Here is a 22,712-nt window from a genome sequence, read left to right on the forward strand (position 1 = left end):
TTATTCCTCTTTCCAACTCTTTTTAAAACATCTATCACATAAGCAAAATTGTATCTGTTCATTTTTGTGATTTTCCTCTACTATAAACCATAGTGGCACACTTGAAGCAGAAAGAAGGAAAGTAAAGCATCATTCAGTCCATCCTTAAGGAATCCAGATCCTTCAACTTATGAAGAAGGAGGATAGTTTCAAATGTTACCTGACTAGTTATACTTAGTACAAATATCTGTGCCTCAAAAGGTATACCCCCTTAGCCTGAAATGTAGTCAACCCTAAAGCCTATACTAGTTCAACTAGGGTTAAGCTTTACACAGTATCAGCAGTGAAATATAAAAAGTCTAAACTCTAGTGCATTAAAATAAGCGAAGGTATGGTATTCAAGGCTTTGATACAATGCTCCTAGCTTAAGAGCACAGTGTTTTTGGTGTAAGTAGTATCTGCCAATAAATAACCTAGACATGAACTTAAAGAACATTTTATTATTACAATATGCTCTTACAACTTACTCTAAAATTAAAAGAATAACTATCTTAAATGTTTCTCAGAAACTGAATGTTGCTAGACTGGTTCAGTTAAACCCATTCCAGTCAAAGACTGCTTTGCTGCTTTACAGAACCCCCCACATTAGAAAAGATACTTTTAAAACTCATAAAGACAAAAACTTCACAAATAATATTTCCAATAACATTTTTATATCATTTGTTGAGAACATTCTGAATGATAAGGAGTTAAAAGTAAAAGAAGTAAAAAAAAAAAAAATTCGCTACTGAAGACAGAAAATCTTACTCTATTATATTGAAATGAAAATAGCTACTTGAAGTTTTCCTAAAATAATGTCTGTCAGTGACCCTGAGATAATTTTTAGAACCATTAACTGACACCATTAAACACTTAAGGTGACTATTCAATACCAAATAGTGAAGTTCAAGTATCATAACATGCCTAAGGAATACTTAAATTAAAATATCCAGAATCTTATAGTCATCTAATTATTTGGCCAAGTGATTAAGCAATTTACCTGCTACCCCCACCACCACCACTGTGATTGTCCATGCCATATGACTGGTTTAGGTAGGAGTCCATGGATCTTTGACCCCCATAGGATCCATGGCCATAGTCACGATCCATCCCTATAAAGAGTTTAAAAAGAAAAAAATTAAATGATGCTCACCTTTACTGGCACCCAAAAGAAGAATTTTTAGATAAATATCCTTGAATGTCAGACCTCCATAAGATCCGGGGCCATAATCACGATCCATTCCTAAAACAGAGTCAATAACAAAAGGTCAGTAAAATACACCATTCTCTTTGGGAATCTTTGCATAAAACACGAGATACTCATATCAGTTATCTGAGAGAATAATTCATCACTAACATTTAAGCTAAATTCACACTAGACATGGAAGGAAAAAACTCACAGAGGATAATCTACTGAAAAATTAGATTTGTTAAGAAAACTAAATTAAAAAAAAAGATTATCAACTAAAAAGTTCTATGTTAGAATTATTTTCAATTTAGCCAATATTTATTTGACTAGAGTACTCCTTTAAGGTACTGTATAAGGAATGACATAGTATGTAATCAATAATAAATAATTTCTACTCTCAAGAAAAGTCAGCATTCAATAATGTCAAGAAGAAAAATTTTTGTTTTAAGTATAGTTTTTGCATCTAACTATCCTCAAAATGTCTAAAAACCCAGAAGTAGCCACTTTTTCAACTACCCTGATTTCAATCTGTTCATATATTAACTGAAATAGTCATTTTAAAAAGTAAAATCATGGAGTAGGGGGCCAATCTGTGGTACTATCCCTGTAAATAATAATAACTCAATAAGCATTTAAATCCTCAAATACTCTGAGTAAATGGAATGAATGTGAACTCTAGCAACGCAAAACACTAAAAAAAAATTCTAATACATTAAGGGTACTGAGTATATTTTATCACACTGCAATTCCACCTATATCCCAACCTCTGACATGAAAAATACAAAAGAAGTAATAAAATGAATTTACTACGATTATAAAAATGAAAAAATTTTAAAACCATTTAGAATGTATCCTATAAAGTCCTTTAAAAATCTTCATTACCACCCTCCCCAAATTTTATGCACTAATAAATACAAGAGTATACACAGAGCAAATACCTTAATTTATATTTTTTTAACACTAAATTTTAATTACAATCACTTAAATATTTCTGGTCCTAACAACAACAATAATAATAATGACAATAGCAACAACTTCACAAAAAGACCACTCAGAATCTTGCAACTTTAAAGCTGGAAGCAACCTAAAGGATAAAATTCAATCTTCTTATTTTATAGATTAGAGAGCTAAAATCCAAACAAATGAAATGACTTTCCCAAAGTTCAGTAAGTATCCACCCCTCTAGCTTTATGCTGTTGCTTTTACATGAAATGCTCTCCTCTAAAACCCCAAACATCTGTTCTTGAAATCTCATCTTTTAAAGTCCATTTCAAATACTGACCCTTTCAAGAACACTTTCAATGATACTGTCTCAGTTGATGATTATCTCTTTCTTCTAAACATCTACAAGTCTGTATCTCTTCTGTGGTGCTTATGATACTTTGCCTTACATTCTGCAACTTGTGACCTCATCTTAAATGTAATCTTAAATGTACACTAGTCTTGTGGTCAGGGTCTGATTTTTATTAATTTTGTATATACCCCAGAGCTACAGTTCTCAAGGAATAGTCTGTTCACCACTGGGAGTTGCCAGGACCCTTTCGGGGATCCACAAGACCAAACTATTTTCATAAATAATACTACAACATTATTTGCCTTTTTCACAGGTTGACATTTGCACCGAAAAAGCACTGGTGGGTAAAACTGGTTATGCCACAGAGCAAATCAAGGCAGTGGCACCAAGCTGTACCAGCAGCCATTGCAGTCCTCAACACTGCACACTTGCAGTAAAAAATAATAAAATAGAGTGCCATCTCCACTTAAAAATGTCCTTGATGAAGCAGTAAGAATTACTAGTTTTATTAAATCGTCACCTTTGAGTACATTTTCTTTCTGATATTCTCTGTAGTGAAATAGGAAATACACATAAAGAAAGTACCACAGTTTTCTCCAGGAAAAGCCACTGTGCAAGTACTTGATTAACTGAATTAGACACTTTTACAAGGAAGACTATTTTTACTAGAAAGACAGACCAAATTCAAAAACTAAGGTCGTCAGACTTAAGCATTTGGCAGACATTTTCTCAAAAATGAACACAGTAAAACTGTCAGTTCAAGGAAAACAAGTAACAGTACGTACTGCCAATAATAAAATTTGAGCTTTCAAGTGAAATTTAGAATTTTATAGAACTTGTATGTACCAGTATGTATAACAGAGAACAAAAAGTTTATCAATATACAAAAAGTACTAATGAGCTCTTACATTGTTTTCATACTAAGACTTCTTATGAGGTATGTAATTTACATTTACAGCACATCTCAATTCCAACTATCCACATTGCAAGTACTCAACAGTTACATGCGGCTAGTGGACCACATTAGACAACACAGTTCTAAACTAATAAAATAGTCAATTATTTGTCTTCAGAGTTGGTAACTTACGCTTATGCTGTATTAGATAGAGGGCAATTTTGAAATTAATATAAAAATTTGAAAATTAAAAGTCTTCTTCTAAGCCTCATATTAAAAATAATCTTAAGGGGTGGCTCAGGTGGTTCAGCCGGTTAAGCATACAACTCCTGGTTTCACCTCAGGTCATGATCTCAGTATCATGAGATTGAGACCTACCCTGGACTCTGCGCTCAGCATGGAGTCTGCTTGGGATTCTCTCTCCCTCTGCCCTTACGCTTCCCCCTGTTTGTGCACACTCTCTCTAAACAAATAAACAAATAAATGAATAAAATCTTTTTAAAAAATAATTAATAATAATAATCTTAAGAGTTAGGCTCAGGCACACAAAGTAAAAAAGTCTTATATTTTGTTATTTCTGCTAGTTTCAATTCTGAGCTCACAGAGGCTGCATTTGGATACTAAATCCTTCTGTTTTTTATTCTGTGTGTTTTTATTTAACTATGGAGTCATAAATCACTAATATTTATTGAACACCCAACCTTTTTTATGCTATGTAATCAGTTTGATTATAGGAATATAGATTCTATGACTGCTTATATATAAACAATATTCTTCCAGGTTACCAAATGAACTTAAAAATCACTTTAAAAATAAAACTCTAAGAATATAACATTATATCTTTACTATTAACATTAAATGAAACTAATTCATTCAAAAATAAAACTGACCTAATATTTTAAATCAAATCTATTGTTTTGATCACCCTATCATACAAATAAGCTCAACTAATGTTAAAACTCAGTTACAATTAAATCACAGGGAAGGAGCTGAGGAGTATAATGGGAAAAAAACACCTGACTAAGGATCAAAATAATACATTGTCTGACACTAAGTCCTGAATGGACCACTTTTCACCATATCCACACTACCAGCATCCTGCTACAGGCCACCAGCATCTCTCACTTACATTACTACAACAGCCTCCTAACTGGCTTTCCTGCTTTCACTTTCCTCCCTGTTTATTCTGAAGAAAATAGCCAAAATAATTCTGTTAAAGTTTAAGTTTAAATCATGTTCAATGCTCAGTAACTTCCAATGGCTTCTTCTCATCTTACTCAAAGTAAAAGCCAAAGCCTTAAATAATCTGTAAGGCCCTACACAGTCTCTCTGAACCAAGGACAATTTTGCTCTCCAGGGGACATTTTACAATGTCTGAAAGCACTTTTGGTTGTCAAAACCAAAGGGCGGGTGCTCCTCACATCTAGCACAAAGGCCAAGGACGCAGCTAAACACTCTAAAATGCACAAGACGTCCCCCACAACAGAGAATTATCTATTCCAAAATGCCAATACTGCTTAAGTTGAGAAATACTGCCCTATATAATCCACACCATCACTTCTTAACTTCATCAGCTACTATTCCCCCTTATCACTCCCCTCCAGGTATACTAGGCCCCTTGCTATCCCTAGAATACAGTAAGTATATACCATTTTGGCACCTGCTGCTCCCTCTGCCTGGAATGCTCTTCTTCTGTACCTGTACTTTTCAATCCCTCCACTCTTTCAGGTCTTTATTTCCTACTGTCTCTTAGATATAAACAAATTATCTTTGATTTTCAATGCCTCTGGCTACAACTCTCACCACTCTAACCTTAAGACTGTTCAGCAAAAAAATCATCTGGTCTAGAAAAACCTCTTCTTAAGTCTAGGGGCACCTGGGTGGCTCAGTTAGTTAAGCATCCAGGTCTTGATCTCAGGGTCCTGAGTTCAAGCCCCGTGTTGGGCTCCACACTGGGCATAGAGACTACTTACAAAAAAAAAAACAAAAAAACAAAAAAACCAAAAAAACAAACAAACAAAAAACAACAAAAAAAAACATTCCTCTTAAGTCTCTCTGAACCACAATGCACTCAACCCTACCTTTATTCCTGCTTTCCCTCTATTTGGAATGCTCTCCCTTTTTGGTCTGCTATTTATATAAGAAGTTATTATGAAGCAGGAAGGAAACATGGAAACACTGGAAATACAACTTCCTTCCAAGAAATGGTATGGAGGAAATTTGGAACTTGACAGGTTTTCCAGTACTTTTTACATCATCTCAGTCACTGGAAAATACAACGTTAACAATGAATTGTATTGTTGGCTTCATTTGGTAACTACACATCTTTTATTTTCTAAAGCCTACAGCATTCTTCCTCTAGATAGCCCCATGGCTTGCATCCTCACCTCCTCAAATCTGAGCTCAAATTTTACCTCCTTAATAAGTCCCTCCCCAACACATACACACACTACCACCAACACCACCACCACTACCACCACCGCCCCGCCCCTCTGCTGTTTTTCTCCTAACCAATTATTACCATCTAACATACAATATATGTTACTTCTTTATCTTGTTTACTTTCCATTTCATCCCACTAGATTGTATGTTCCCCTGAAGGGCAAGGATATTTGTTCACTGCTATATTGCCAGCTCCTAGAGTAGTATCTGATATACAGCGTTCACTCAAGAAATATTTGTTAAATGAAGTCAAATTATATCTCTGAAATTAATTCTTATTTATAAAATGTAGATAACCTAGACCTCAAAATAATGTAAAATAATGATCTTTAACCAGCACTGCATTCCAAAATCATTCAGAGTACTTTTTCATAACATGCACAACCAGGGACCACTTGTCTAAAATTAAGATTCAAGAGGACTAGAGTATGACCTGAACAGATATACTCTGAAAAAGCTCTCCAGGGGAATCTAACAATCACAATGTTGGAACTTAACATTAAGAGGAAAAAATGAAAGTCATAACATTAGTAAAACATTAATCCAAAAAAATATATGCACCCCCATGTTCACTACAGCTTTATTTACAATAGCTAGACATGGATACAACCTAAGTGTCCACTGAAGAATGAAAAGATAAAGAAGATGGGGTATAGATATACAATGGAATAGGACTCAGCCATAAAAAGGAATGGAATCTTACCATTTGCAACAACAATGATGGACCCTGAGGGCATTATGCTAGGTGAAATAAGTTACAAAGAAAAACAAATACTGAATGATTTCACATGTATGTGGAATCTAAATAAAACAAAACAAACAAAAAAAAACAAGTTTATTGATACAGAGAACAAATTGGTGGTCACTAGAGGGGAGGGTAGAGGTGGGCAAAGGGAATCAAGAGGTACAAACGTTCAGCTATAAAAAAACAAGTCATGGGGATATAATGTATAGCATGATGACTATACATTAAGAAAACAAACTTCTGGCCTGGTATGATCCTGCATTTCAAAGTCCTACATTTAGACATTAAGTCCAACTCTCTGATAAACACTACTAGAAACTGAAGCCTTCTATCATTCCAAATCTCTCTCTTTGGTGAAAGTATTAGTCCTACTCACTCCAGTTTAAAATCTTGGACTCATTTTTTTCGTCCTTCTCAATTTTCTACTCACTACTAGTCAGCTTGCAAATTCTGCTAATTTTCTCTAGAAACATCTTAATATTTTAAAAATTACTACTGTCAGGTGCCTGCGTGGCTCAGTCAATCATCTGCCTTTGGCTCAGGTCACTGTCCTGGGTTCCTGGGATCTAGCCCTGAGTCAGGCTCCCTGCTCAGTGGGGAGTCTGCTCTTCCCTCTCCCTCTGCCCCTCTCCCCGACTTGTACTCTCTTGCTTGCTTGCTCTCTCTCAAGTACATAAATAAAATCTTTAAAAAAATTTTAATTTTGTCATCTCCCAAGTTCAGGGTCTTTAAATCCTAACACTTAAATTTATGAAATGGTTTTTTAGCTAATTTTCCAGTTTTCTTTTTTTTTTTTTTTTAAGATTTTATTTTTAAGTAATCTCTACGCCAAATGTGGGGCTTGAACCTACAACCCCAAGAGCAAGAGTCGCATGCTCTACCAACTGATCGAGCCAGCCAGGCACTCCTAACTTTCCAGTTTTCAATCTACCTAAGTGTGGATGCAAATCAAACTTCCTTTGCTAATTTTATTACATCACTCTCCAATCCAAATTTGGCAGCTGGGTGGCTCAGTTGGTTAAGCGTCTGCCTTGGGCTTGGGTCCTGATCTCCGGGTCTTGGGATGGAGCCCCACATCCACTGGGTTCCCAGCTCAGTGGGGAGTCTGCTTCTCCCTCTTCTTTTACCTCCCCCCCATTTGTGCTCTCTCTCAATCTCAAATGAATAAATAAAATCTTTAAAAAAAAAAACCAAAAAACAAAGACAAAAAAAACCCCTGTATTCTCCAGGGGGCCTGGCTGGCTCAGTTGGTAGAGCGTGAGACTCTTGATCTCGGGGTTGTAGGTCCCAGCCCCAGGTTGGGTGTAGAGATCACTTAAAAATAAAAGCTTAAAAAAAAAAAAACTATATTCTTTAACATTCAATATATACTGACTACTTCCTATACCTTGAGTCTTTTATCCCACATCCAATACAAAGTTTCTCTAAACTCTTAGACATGATACAAATAAATTAATTGGATAGTAATTATTCTCATAAAATGGCACAGCTTTATTTAGTAGTACATTTGCTTCAGTTTTATTTTATGAATACATTATATTCTGTACAATAGTTGAATTTTCCATTTCTCTGGCAATCAGGATATTTACTTCCCCTCTGGGGTCCTTTTTTAACCTCACTGAATTGTTCCACATTCTTTTTTATGTTATCATCCTATCTGGCAGAGTCTTAACTTCAATAACTATCAAAACAATATCCAATTGTATTCTGCATACCTCTTACGATTTTATCTAGCTCTGTAGTCACAACTCTAATATCATGCTTACGTCAATAAATAATCAGGCTCCTTCTTGTGCTCCTCTAGACAGCTCTTTATATACAAACACATTTCGACACATTAAAGCAAATGACCTCAAAAACAAGGTCAAAATGCATTACATTAGAAGGACTATAAAACCAAGCCAATAATCCACTTAATCTACATTATTCAATACCAAAGCCTCTCATTCAGCAAAAATAACTCAGCTAGTTTCTTATAACTCATCATGCAGAATGTAGTCAAGGCCTTCTGGAATAAATTAAAGGCCTTTTGGAATAAATTAAAGGAATCATAATTCAAATAAAACAAAGAGTCAAACTAATCTGAATAGCCCTAACTTTTTCTGATCCCAAATTCCCTAATCCCAATACTACACATAGTATGACAACATTAACACAGAGCAATGATACATTAAGAGACAACACAATGACTGAAACAAGGTAGAACTGGCTTTTTACACTGTTACTTTATGTGCACAAACTGAAATGCATTCCTTTAACATATTTAAGAATAAATGAAAGAGGATACTCACCATTAAAGCCCTGATAAGTATTTCTGCAAGCAGAGTGTGTGTAATCTATGAAGACACATTTAACAGAAAGAAATTAGTGCAATATTTGCAAAAATCTGAAGTTACTCATCTATTCAAATCAAACACAATTTTTAAAAATGCCATTAACTCACTTATCTGCAAAAATGGGGTATAAATAATTACAAATATTTCATATAGGGAAACACAGATCTCTTTCTCTTCACTAACTCCCCAAGAGGCAGGTTTATCATCCAAATTACAATAATGTAAAAAATCAGCTTATAACACCTGATATATAATAACTGCCAAAAGAGGAATCCAGTACTGATTCATACAGGGTAACAAAGGGAAGGCAGATAGATTAAATTATGTATCAAATATTGCAAAAAGGGCCATCTGAGTATTGATTCTATGTAACATATAATTTTTTCAAAGTTAATATAGTTCTTGTACCTATTTGCTCTCTAAGGTTTCAAGACCTTATTGGAGAATGCATATGCACATATGTATGTGTGTGCCTGCGCTATATCTATCCAGGATATGCCATCACCAAAAACCATATTGGCGATTTCCGTCAAAACTGACTTGGCAATCGTTAAATTATTAATTTTACTAACAAATACTAAAAGAAAGGAAGTTAATATAGTGGTCACTCAGATACAACAGTATCCAGCTACACTACATCAGATTAGATTCAGATACATTGTTAGTCAAATTCCACTCCCAAATATAGCAGTATAGAGGAAGCAAGAGGGGGAGTATTTTCTCGCTGACACTGTTTATAATTTTATTACTGACACGGTTGGAATTGTAGGCACATGGTGACAATAAAAAGCAAACATACTAAGTTTTATTATTGTTGTTTCAATTCTCTACAGAAAATGGATTCGGGGGGGGGGGGTTACACCACTCCCATTGTTCCCTCCCCCCACCTAGGAAGCTTTTGCTGTACCCTGGGTGTTGGTACTGTCATCAAACTTTACCATGAAACCACCATAATATATATTTTTTTAAGTTTCATTCCCAGCTTTGGCACTTCAAATATTCATAGTTTAAAGGTATCTGTATCAAAACAAGTCGAAGTCCAACCAAAACAAACAAAAACATCAGAGTGTGCTACTCTTAAGAGCTGAACTTCCTATTTCAAAGTAATTTAAAAGGATCCACAAAAGGGTTATTCTAGTACCCTTTCATATACTTAGATTTGGCAGCTGTAATTCTTTGTGGCATGAAATCAAATCCAAGATCAAAAGATCATCTAGTCAGACTCACATGCTGAGATCACACTACATACAATGTTAAAGAAAACTGGGTTTTGGTTGGGTTTGGGACTTCAACTAGTTAGTGAGTCTGTTTTATTAGAAACGTCTAGCTACTCAGGATTAAGTCCAGTTTAATCACTCAAACCCTAATGCTGTCATTAGGGACGCATTTTATCTTGACACCAATTCCTATGAAAGTTAGGCAAGATTTGAAGACAAGGTGAAGACCAAATTAATTTTACTTTGTGAGCCCGTGAAAATGGTTTAAAGAACTAGCGTCAGAGACAACTGAAAGGTATTGCTGAAATACAGTTTATTTAAACGGTAAGTCCAACCCAGGCGGCTGGCACAGAACTGAATCTGAAGGGCATGTGATGCTGTGCCAGAATTCTGACTAACTTAAGTCCCATCCATACAAAATACAGAGGAAAAATGCTTTGCTTCGCAGAAGTATTTCAAATTAGGCATTAATGTCCAGGTAATTTTGGTGGGTAAACATCTAGTTTGCTAATCAGTAATAATTTAGTTTTCACTCTGTACAGATATCTACCTATACTTGTCACTTACTGACGCCCTTTAAACTCAGCTTAAACTAAGACAAACATCACTGTGAACAAGCCTCTGAAAATTGGTAAGAAGCAACCTGGTAGAGAGGATTTACTAAACGGACGCGCTGGGTCGCCGCCCTGTGGGGCGAATGCGAGACGAGGCAGGGGAGGCCCCACTCGCCCCTCTGCCCGACACCGAGGAGTTGGAGGCGTCGGGGCAATTTCCACGCACCGCGGCCGGGGCGAGTCCGGAGCGCGAGTCCGGGGCCCGAGTCCGGAGGCCTTGGCGCTCTGGGCGCGCCCTTCCCCGCACCGAGGCCGGCACGAACTCCCAGGTCCCCGGCGGCAGCGGGCGCCGGGCGGGAGCGACAGGGCGCGCGGGTCCCCACACGGGCCGATTCCGGGCACTGGGCCCGCGGCGGGCGGGCGGCCTCCGGGCCCGCAGAACAAAGCCCACACGGCCATCTTGAGACCGTAAACAGACCCCCGGGGCGGCCACCCCGCCTCCCGCCCGCCGCGGCGACCAGCCAGAGGCTCTGCTTACCGTCCTCGAAGTCCATGGCGGAGGCTCGGAGCTCACAAGCTCGGCGGCGCTGGGTTGAGCTGTGGCCGGCGGCGAACACCCGCGACCCGCGGTTCCACACCACCAGTCCGCGCGACCGAAAGCGGCGCTACCGGCCCGGGAGCCGCAGGCCACAGTGAGGCTGAGGGGCGGGGCCGGCCGGCGCTGCCAGCCGCCGCAGCGCGGCCTGCGATTGGTTGGCGCGGGGTGGTGGGCGGGCCCTCGGGTGGGGGCGGGAAGCAGGTCTGCTGTCACGCTCCGGGGTGCTGACCCTTTTGGAGCAGCGGAGGAGGAAGGAAGGTGGAAAAAGGAGCGCTAAAGACTGACTAGGGTCATGGGAAAGCGAACTGGGTGTTCGGGAAATTCTGTCTGCGGTCCGCCATGTTTGATCCTGGCAAAGCGAAAGGATCGGGTTGGAATACCTTCCTCTTGCCCAAACTAATAAACCACGTGCCGACCTTTTGCTTTTTATTGGCTGGTGACGACAGTACAGAAAATGTTAAAGTACTTATGGACTTTTTTGCTGCGGAGACGCAGAAGTCCCGGACGATTTTTACAGCTGTGTGAGCCGAGGAGAACAGATTGCTGAATAGGAAATAATTATGGGAATGATCCAAGACAAGCTATTACCAATTTCTGAATTTTAAAGTGCAAAATAAAAGGGCTGTAAAAGTTCAAAGACAGGGAAAATTTGTGGCAGAAGTTCATCCAGAACTTGAAGAATGACCATGCACAAACACCCACACATACTGGTATTGTATTATTGCCACTTTGGAAGTAGTGTTGGGGAAGTGGGCAAAATTATTCACCCCACAAGGCAATATGGAAAAAGACAATTGTTTGTTCCTTCTGATCCTGCAGCAGCTTAACTCCAGGTTATTTTTATTTTATTTATTTATTTATTTATTTATTTATTTATTTATTTATTTATTTTTAGTAGAGCAAATGGTGCCAACAATGAGTCGATCACAGGATAGGAAACAGTGAATCAAAACCATTTTCTCTTCTTTGGGGTCCGATTAGTTGCTGGAAGCAAGTTCCAAGGCAGCAGCCTGTGGAAATAGGACTGGAGGAAAAATTCATGGATACACTCTGTGTATTACCGGAGCCCCAAATCTTGACAGGGCATTGTTTCTGCGTCATCACTTTCCTTCTCCACCCCGATTGATTCACCCAGTTCTCCACCCTTGTTTTCTTCTTTTTCCCCCCTCTCCTATACATGTTTTCTATTCACCTGAGCTGAACATGTTGAAAACTGAACTCATTATTTCCCTCCTCAAACCTGCTCATCCTCCTTTATTCTTTCATCTCTGTTAGTGGTGTCATGAGCAACCACCCACTAATCCTAGCTGGAATCCTACACGATTCATCTAGACAAGACACAGGCCTCTCCCATCCTCCCTCTCCGGTCCACACTGAAGTCTTTCATCTGCATATTACCTCTTAAAATTTCTTAAACTTGTTTCCTTCTCTCCATTCCCACTGAACTACCTGCGGTACCTCTCCCAAACTATCACTGTAGCTTCCTAAATAATTTCTCTGCCCATTGGCCTTGACCTTCTCAGGCTTCTCAGGGCTGCAGTGTTCTAAACAGTAATCTGAACACTTCATCATGCATCTCTATTACGGATTGGGTCAGGGCAAAGCTCCGTAACCTAGACCATGTGCGGCAGGATCCGGCCGCTGCCTAACCTGCCATCTTCCTGCAGTTCTCCCTCCTCCTCTCCCATCCTTCTCCCTTTTGGTGAGCAATTTTAAGTCCCAAAACATCCCTACGCTTTTTCATGCCGCTAAACTTTTATTTATGCTTTTCTCTCTGCTTGGTATACCGCCCAGTGAATCCTACTCATTCTCAAAACATAGCTCAAGATTTACTTCCACTAAGAAACACTCCCACATCCCATCCCCACACCCGAGGCCAGCACTTCTCAAATATGAATGTGCACATGATTCACCTAGCAATCTCCTTAAAACTCAGATTCACATTCAGTCAGTCTGGGTTAGAGCCCGAGAGTATGTGTTTCTCACAGGTTTTCCGGGAGCTGCTGCTGCTGCTGGTCAAACCATCCTTGGAGTAGCAAGGCCCCGAGCTCACCTCTGTTAGAGCACTATCTCCCTTGCATTAAACAGTCTGTTTGGCTTTATGTCTACCCACATGAAAAGCCCTTTGAGATTAGAACCAAGTCTTCTTTGTATCCTAAGTGCTGAGCACATATGTTTACCAAGTCAAACTGAGCTCTCTTGACAGTTTTTAACTTTTTTTTTCTTGGCATCATAGCAAAGAAATGGTTTGTAACCTGTGGTATTCAGGTCTTGTCATGAGTATAATGATGTAAGTAATTGGGTCACTATTTGTGTTTGTGTATTATGTACATATGTGTGCACATGCATGTGTGTATGTGCATACACACACACACACACACACACTACTTTCTCTCCTGAAAGAGAACACTACCAGCCATGAAACTGCTAACTCTAGAAGAAATCTGGCCTCAGCACAAATGCATGGAGAGCCAGAATACACAGATATCTTCTCTCCTTCCTTCCTCTTTTCCAAAGAGGACGTTTCTGACTGAGGCGGCAATACCTGAGTCACCCCACGAGACCTGAGACACCTTGCAATACCTGACAGTCCATCGAGTCATCCCTAGATTCCTGTATTGAGCAAATATTGATTAAGCACCAACCATGTGCCAAACGTCATTTTCTTCCTTCATTGTTCTCTCTCCTATTCCCCAGAAACCAGCCAGGCTACTGGGCCTGTTCCCACTTGCTTAGGCTTAGATTCTTACCCTGAGGGGCCAGTATTTTGTACAAAGTCTTAGGCCATTCCATTCTCCATTCGTTTCGCAATAGGCAGCAAGTTAGTCAATGCCAGACCAGCAAAGCCTATTGGAAACGAGAAGAGAATATGGTTTTTTTAAGTGCAGAGATTAAAAGGATATATGGGCTGAGGCCAAGAGAAGCCTGCAGGGAGAAGGAGAAAATGGGGGGCTATACCTAAGACCTCACCCTGAGGGAGTTGTCAGAGAAGCCCCACCATCCCCTTCCCCAGAACCTGAGAAGAGCTGGGTGAGTGGACCCCCTGAAGAACCAGGGGCCTCTGTTCCTTGTCTCCAAAGCCCCCCCCCCCACATACCTTCTGCTCCAGCAACACGGGACCATCTGCTGCTCCCCAGACAAGTCATGCATTTTCAAACCCTTGCTCACCTTCTTCTCTCTGCTTCTATTGTGTTCCCTCTCCTCCTGTGCCATTCTTCAAGGTTCAATAATCATGTGGCCTCTTTTTAAACCTCTCCCTAAGCTCTTAGTTAGAAGCCCCTTCCCTCTATGTCACCTTAATAGCGGTTAGCACCACTGGATTCTTGTTGTAGTGAGTGAGTTAGTTAGTTACAGCTGTGTCTAGCTCTTTGCTCAGACTCTTTGCAGACCCTTCTTTGTACCCTTTTTATGTGGCCGGTAGGTAGCACATTGGCACTGTATATTGAGGAGAAGGAAAAAAAATCACCACTGAAGAAAAGACCTATGAGACTGAACTGAAATGCCCAGAGCTTCATCTGCAAAAAACCACAGCATCCCATGATTATTTTGGAGAGTGACAGTAGGGTTACAAAGGGGAGTCCTAATTGCACAATGCTTTCCTAATTTGCTCCAAATCACTCTTTCTTACTCCCCATGTTCTTTAGGGAATTCATAAATACTTAGGGAGGTCAAGAACTAACAATGACTATCTTAAAGCAAAGCAGCCAAACTTAACGTAAACAAAGTAATTTCTGCTAAGGGCTCTGAGGACTTCTCAAAGGAGAGCTGGTTACAGAACCATAGCAATTGAAAGCTGCTGAAAACAGCTGGTGATGACAGCACCGAATGGATGTGTTTTATACATATGAGAAAATGTCTGTCTCTGACTTTAATACGGAACTTCAAAAAGATTCAGGTGTCTCTAAAAGCTAAAAGGAATAGCAATTAAAATAATAAACTTTCATGAAGCCCTATATATTAATAAATGTTCCAAAGCACTTTACATATATTAACTCATTTTGTCTGCCTAAGAGTCCTATGATGTAGGTAGTACTGTCACCCCCACTTTACTGATAAGGAAACTGAGACCCAGAAAGGTAAAGGTACTTGCCCAAGGTCACACTACTGAAAAAGAGAGAAGAACCAAGATTGAAACCCAAGCAGCCTGGCTCCAGAGCCCACACGTGCATCTCCATCATGCTCTGGAGCAGCTATTGTGTGCCAAGTATTCTGATGGGTGTTTTTACATGCCTTAGTTCCCATCCGTCCAATAAGCTAGGTTATATCTTTTCCAAATGAGGGAAGTTAAAGAGAAAATTAAGTTACTTGTTCAAGACTGCACGACGAGTGATTGCTGGTTCCACATTCATGACAGATATTATGTAGTCATGCTTAGGTCTAGTGCCATATAGAGCCAACCTGTAGACCCAATATCATCATCAAGGTGCTCAGGTTTTAAAAAGAGAGATTTTGGGGCACCTGGGTGGCGCAGTCGTTTAACATCTGCCTTCGGCTCAGGGCGTGATCCCAGCGTTCTGGGATCGAACCCCACATCGGGCTCCTCTGCTGGGAGCCTGCTTCTTCCTCTCCCACTCCCCCTGCTTGTGTTCTCTCTCTCGCTGGCTGTCTCTGTCAAATAAATAAATAAAATCTTTTTAAAAAAATAAAAATAAAATAAAAAAGAGAGATTTTGACAATCTACAGATCATCTTGCATAATTGTACATAATGCAGTCAAAGAGAGTATGTAGCAAAGAAGTGATCATGAATGCTTTAGAGATTCCCCCTCTGTCCTGTGCTTTAGGCTTTCCTCAGATTCGAAAAACTCAATTAGTTTCATATGTATTTCCTTCCCCAAAAAGCAAAGTAAAATTCCAAATGCAAAATGCTTTCAAAATGTAATAGTGTGGGGTGACTGGGTGGCTCAGTCGGTTAAGCAACCCATTCTCGATTTCGGTTCAGGTCATGATCTCAGAGTTGTGAGATCGAGCCCCACATTGGGCTCCACACTGGGCATGGAGCCTGCTTAAGATTCTCTCTCTCCCTCTCCCTCTGCCCCTTCTCCCANTCTTTCCCTCCCTCTATTAAAAAAAAACCTGCAAAATGTAAGAGTTACCTTCCTTCCTTAGGTATGTATTATATAAAGTATACATTTCTAGAAAATGAGGTTTATTCCCTTCCAGGGGCTCAATTAAGCCTCTGAATTATTGCCACTCATTTTATCTTCTTAATGTGTTTAGTCCACCATAAATTTTAATTTTCTAAGTAAATTGAGAGCAAGCTGTCTGTGGCATCTGTCAACCCCAATGACTGCCAGAATTGGTTTGGTAAATCTGCCCTGCTGGGAAGGTGTCCCCTTTCTTCCTGGCTCTGCTACATGTGTCTCTCCCAAAGCTGCATGCTTTGTTGAAGAGGGTGATTTTCCTAGAGAGAGGAGAAGGATGTACACGAGTCAAGTTCTCCTATTGGACTGTCCAGGGCTCAGCAAGTAGGCTATCCCACCTGGCTGTGACACTCCCACTACATAATGAGCCACCTGAAGGTGAAGATATCATCTTTGTGTCCGCAGCCTGCTTGCACCGTACCTGGCATATGGTAGACTCTAAGATGTTGTTGGATGAATAAGAAGGAAACATACCCACAGTGAGCTCCTGTATTTAAATAGCTTCAATTCTACATTAGGGAAACAGATGTAAATAAAAATACAAACAAACAGAATTCAAACGTACAGATACAATTTAACCCCCCTTCTTTAGGGTCCTTAGCCAACACCTAGAAACAGGAAAAGGGCACAGTCCTAGAAGACCCAGTAGAGGGCACCACACACCAAATATAGTCAAGGTTTGACTACAGAAATGGAGCATGTATCTTTCTATCTAGTTCCTGCTGGTCTGAAATGTTCTAAAGGGACGTGGGGTAGAGAATATTCCTGGGGGCCTGTTCTCTGAAAGTACCTGAATTTCTATTCTGAGTCACTTGTGGATATGAATTTCCCTGTTTGTCTCATTTCAGATTTTGTTTTTAGAGATGATCTTTTAAATCATAGAACAGTGGAAAATGCTTATTATAATGGTAAACTTGAAAAACAAGACACAAAATTGTATACGGAATCTGATAACAGCAATGCCAATAATTTTTTAAAAGACAAAGCATAGAGATAAAATGGAAAGAAAAATTGTAAAACATGAACAGTGAGTCTTTTTGCGATAACTTTTTACGTACTCACAGGCATGCATACTTACTCTTCTATATTCTCCAAATTTCTTTAGCACTTTTAAAAAAAAGATTTATTGAGGGGCACCTGGGTGTCTCAGTCGTTAAGCGTCTGCCTTCAGCTCAGGGCGTGATCCCAGGATCCTAGGATCGAGCCCCACATCGGGCTCCCTGCTCCGCTGGGAGCCTGCTTCTTCCTCTCCCACTCCCCTGCTTGTGTTCCCTCTCTCACTGGCTGTCTCTCTCTTTCTCTGTGTCAAATAAATAAAATCTTAAAAAAAAAAAAAAAGGAAAAAAAAGATTTATTTATTTATTTGGGGGGAAGGAGCAGAGGGAGAGGGAGAGAGAGAATTCTCAGCAGACTCTGCACTGAGCACGGAGCCCAGTGTGGGGTTTGATCTCAACACCCTAAGATCACAACCTGAGCCAAAACCAAGATTTGGACACTTACCGACTGAGTCACTGGGCGCCCCTTTAGCACTTTTATAATGTAAAATATGTATTTGATACAAAACAGGATGTAACATCTATTAACAATTAGTTCTCTTTAGCTAAATACTGTATTTCATTTTCTTTGTAGATATAATTATTGTTGAGAATAAGGGAAGGTGCTTCGGTCGGCCATTTAAGTCAGTGGTTCTCAAGACTGGCTCTACTCTAGAATCATCCAGGGCGATTTTAATAAGTGCCAGTATTTAGGCTTCACTTTGGAGACTCTTATTTAATGATAAACCTAAAACCGTTACCACTGTTGATTTTCAAGACACTTACAAGTGATGCTATTGGAATAAGTTCTCTTCTGTTTCAGTAACTTGTACGTATTGAGAAGATGTCAAGTTTTGAAAAGGAACTTTAGAGATTGAATAACCACACATTAACCAATCGATCCCTGTGTGGGAAATGGTGTAGCAACTACATCTGAATTGGGGCTGGTATAGACATTTGCACATCTTTCGGCTCTAAAAGCTGGCTTGGTTCCAGTATTCCCTGTAAATACCCTGCAGCCCTTGGGAGGTAATTAACTAATGACAGTAAAGGGCTTTTAAACTGAAACATGTTGTATAAATGCTAAACACAGGAAACACACAGAGGATTTCCACTGACTGCCAATACTTTTCAACCAGAGACAGTTGATGCATCTTTCAGCCAATTTCCCTTTTGCAACTGAAATCTTCCTAACCCTTATTTCAAGGGAAACAAAAGGAGTCTTTTTTTTGTAATGCCTTTCCTACAACTCAAAGACCTAAGAAGATTACCCCTTTACTTTCTCAGAAGTAAGGTTCCTGCCTCAACAAAACACCACGTGGTAGCGTGGTTTGTGTGAATGGCTGGTAGGTTTGGATCACCAAAGGTGGGTTAGCAAAAGGGATCATATGAGGTGGTCTAGTACGAGTCCTGGCAGCACCCTATACATCATCTTTGGTTTTAAAGAAAACAATTTGTGCACATGGTAACAAATGCAATAGTGTAAAAGAACTTCCAATGAAAAGTGACAGCCTTTCTTCTCCTCCTTGCTTAGCTTGGAAAGGTGAAACTCTGGTTTCATCCGGGGTTGAGATCATTTGGCATTTCCTTCCATTGTACTCTATTATCTCTCTTCTTAGATTACCAACTTTAGTGAATATCAATTGATTCCACAGTTTGAAAATAAGCATGTATCTCATACTATCCTTATCTTCCTAAAGTTCAATAGCAATGATAGCTTTCTATTTCCTCTATTAGAACTACATTTTCATGTTTTCAAATAAGGACTCAAATTTCTATTTCTTTTAATAGAGTATCTGTGCATTTCCTCTTCTATAAAATGAAGGTATTGCCCCCCCTTCCCATTTGCTCCACTTTTTCTCTGCCTTTCATTGTTGTCAGCACCACTTTACCACCAACAAAATTGTTAATATTTACATTCTGTACTGCAATCGCAAAATGTCTACAGGTTGACTTTAGAAGTTAAAAGCCTGCATACTTTCTTCCAAAGAGTGACAGTGTGAATGGGGGAGCGGGTAACTTTACATTGGAGATACCCAGCAAACACTACCTCAGCCAGGTTATCAAGGTCAATAAGAGTGATAAGTTGATAAGTCATGTTGATAGTATGTGCCCTTGGTTTGATGTGACAAAAATGGCACTTGACCTTCGTGGTGTTTCCTGCAAAACCCATAACCCCAATTTAATCATAAGGAAAACATTAGACAAACCCCAAATGAGGGACATTCTACAAAATACCTGACCAGTACTCCTCAAGCCTATCAAGGTCATCAGAAACAAGGAGAGCCAGAAAAACTATTATAGCCAAATGGGGCCTAAGGAGACAGGATGACTAAATGTAATAGGAATAGAAGACATTAAGCAAAAACTAAAGAAATCTGATAAAACATGAACTTTAGTTTCTGATAATGTATCAATATTCATTCACTAATTATAACAAATGGATAATACTTACATAAAATGCTAATAATAGAGGAACTCTCTACTATCTTTACATTTTTTCTATAAACCTAAAACTTTTAAAAAATAAAGTTTATTAAAATATAAAATAATGGTAACAAGTCAATATGCTGCATATATTTTATGATCGAATGAACATTGTTCAATATTAATATGCTAGGATGACATTTTCCATGAACCCAGTGTTATAACCCCTGGGTCTCTCAAATTAGGCTATTTCTAGCATCAAGGTCAAATGGATTGCCTTTTCTTACACTCTGTTAACTGCTTATATTCATGTTTGGATGTAGTTTGCTTCATGTGTGGCCTGTGACTTCATTGTTCAGAATTTGCTTTTTCTCAAGTTTCTAACTGCCATTTTATCTTGTATATTCTAGCCTGTGGTACTTTCTGCCTAATCCAACCATAATCCTCCCCTTTCACTTTTTATCTTTCAGACATTTTTTTAAAAATCTCCATTGGCTTCTATCCCTTCCCCTCACACACTGTTTTTATACTTGTTTATTTTTATCCCAGGGGAGTCTTAGCAGGGAGGGAAGGGCACATAGGCTCACTCTCCCGTCTTGAAAGAGAAGCTTACTTCGCTTTTTGTACAGTTTCATCCACAGTCGTGACAAAGAACGAACTAGCTGAGATCAGGCTTAAAGAAAGGAAAGTAGCTTCTTCTCCGAGAAAACACCAAATGGATGGCACTGGTGCTGCGGGAAGGCCCCGGAGGGCCTGGGGACCCTGGAATGGGCAGTAGCAGCATCCCGGCTGGGGTTTCCATCATGGAGGGTCCCTCAGCGGGGCCGAGGCCAGGGCTGCAGAGCTGGCAGAGGCAAGACTGAGGACGAGGAGTGGATCCCTGCCACCAAGGTGGGCCACCTGGTCAAGTCCCTGGAGGAGATCCGTCTCTTCTTCCTCCCCAACAAGGAATCTGAGATCACTACTTTTTTCCTGGGGGTATCCCTCTAGGACAAGGTTTTGAAGATGATGCCGGTGTGAAACCAGCTCTGTGCTGGCCAGCGGACCGGGTTCAAGGCATTCGTGGCCATTGGAGATCACAATGGATACCTCTAGGTGTTAAGTGCTCCAAGGAAGTAGCCACTGCCATCCATGGGGCCATCCTCCTGGCCAAGCTTTCCGTCATCCCTGTGCAGCAAGGCTACTGGGGGAACAAGACGGGCAAGCCCCACACTGTCCCATACAAGGTGACCAGCTGCTGTGGCTCTGTGCTAGTGCGCCTCATCCCTGCCCCCAGAGGGATTGCCTCAGCCCTGTGATGGAGAAGCTACTGATGATGGCCGGTAGTGACGACTGCTACACCTTGGCCAGGGGCTGCACTGACACCCTGGGCAACTTTGCCAAGGCCACTTTTTTTTTTTAAAGATTTTATTTATTTATTTGACAGAGATAGAGACAGCCAGCGAGAGAGGGAACACAAGCAGGGGGAGTGGGAGAGGAAGAAGCAGGCTCAAAGGGGAGGAGCCTGATGTGGGGCTCGATCCCAGAACACCGGGATCACGCCCTGAGCCGAAGGCAGACGCTTAACCACTGTGTCACCCAGGCGTCCCAAGGCCACTTTTGATGACATTTCCAAGACCTACAGCTATCTCACCCCTGACCTCTGGAAAGAGACTGTGTTCACCGAGTCTCTCTAGCAGGAATTCATTGACCATCTTAGAGAGACCCACACCAGAGTCTCCATGCAGAGGACCCTGGGTCCCACTGTGGCCTCCAAAGTTTTATACAAGAAAAATAAAGTGGGGCACCTGGGTGGCTCAGTTGGTTAAGCATCTGCCTTCGGCTCAGGTCATGATCCGAGAGTCCTGGGATGGAGTCCATATCAGGCTCCCAGCTCCGTGGGGAGTCTACTTCTCCGTCTACCCCTCCTCCCGGCCTGTGCTCTCTCACTCTCTCAAATAAATAAAATCTTTAAAAAAAGAAAAAGAAAGTGAATTAAAGCCTGTTAAAAAGAAAGGAAGGAGGGAAGGAAGGAAGGAAGGAAAGCATATGGAGTCATACTCTGGCCAATATGTAGTCCTTAAGGAGAAATAAGTAGTGCATTCAATCAATCAGTGGCCTTCCTGCCACCAGATCTTTCTAGAAGCATATTATTCTGACCAATCAGTCCTCATACTTGTTTTTAAAGAAACCTATGAGTGTAGAAAAGTGAGTTCTTGTATAAAGAAGGTGCCTGGCTCTTTTTAAACAGACCCCTAAGAAAAGTACATGCTGCTTTGCATTGTCTTGGATGAAGGAACTGCAAAGCTGTGCCAAAGAATTACGAGAGATCCCCAGCGTCAGGTCTTAAAAGGCATTTGAAGATCATCTAGCTCCAATCCAAACCTTGACTCTTCAGATGAGGACAAGAGGGTACTTCTCCAAGGTCACTTCACTAACAAGTGGGAGCAATAAGACTAGAAAAAGGGTAAGGTTAACCCGAGGAGCTTTCTGACCCACACCGCATGCTGAGTGTTGAATAGCTGTGTTCCACTCACTTCTCTACAATTTCCTCCCCTCCAACCACATCCTTTCAGGAACTCTAAAAAGAGGTATGGAGACAAGGGCAGGATGGAGTAGGAGGATAAGAGGGCTGTAGCTGGGAAGGGGTCTGTGCCGTTTTTTTCCAGGGATCTGCTTGCCCTGGCTGGGATCAGTGGACAAAATTACTAACTCTGGGAACTCATCCTTCTTCCCCCACTCCCTCTCTTACTCCAAACCTGCCTGGGAGAGGGAGAATACAGATGGCATGGTTTCACTCTAGCTGTTTTGACAAAATATGTGCCCTGGCCCTAGAAACGAA

At 40.3% G+C, this 22,712-nt stretch overlaps 1 protein-coding gene and 1 pseudogene across 4 annotated transcripts in view; one reads left to right on the plus strand and one right to left on the minus strand.

Moving 5' to 3' along the window:
• Positions 1-22,712, minus strand: part of ZNF326 (zinc finger protein 326) — a 64,357-nt gene that overhangs the window by 25,454 nt on the left and 16,191 nt on the right. For 3 of the 4 annotated variants that reach the window (XM_040627058.1, XM_040627056.1, XM_040627055.1), the window contains exons 1-4: positions 11,229-11,384; positions 8,875-8,919; positions 1,226-1,261; positions 1,019-1,130 (exon numbers count right to left, since the gene is read on the minus strand). In XM_040627058.1, coding sequence (XP_040482992.1) covers positions 1,019-1,130; positions 1,226-1,261; positions 8,875-8,919; positions 11,229-11,244 — 209 coding nt within the window. In that variant the 5' untranslated portion in view covers positions 11,245-11,384. Of the gene's footprint in view, positions 1-1,018; positions 1,131-1,225; positions 1,262-8,874; positions 8,920-11,228; positions 11,385-22,712 lie in introns of those variants that run through there. The other variant, XM_040627057.1, reaches the window with a different exon arrangement.
• LOC103663101 lies at positions 11,243-21,293 on the plus strand (annotated as a pseudogene).

The sequence above is a fragment of the Ursus maritimus genome, unplaced genomic scaffold (genome assembly GCF_017311325.1).
Source record: "Ursus maritimus isolate PB19 unplaced genomic scaffold, ASM1731132v1 scaffold_12, whole genome shotgun sequence".
NCBI classification, from domain to species: domain Eukaryota; kingdom Metazoa; phylum Chordata; class Mammalia; order Carnivora; family Ursidae; genus Ursus; species Ursus maritimus.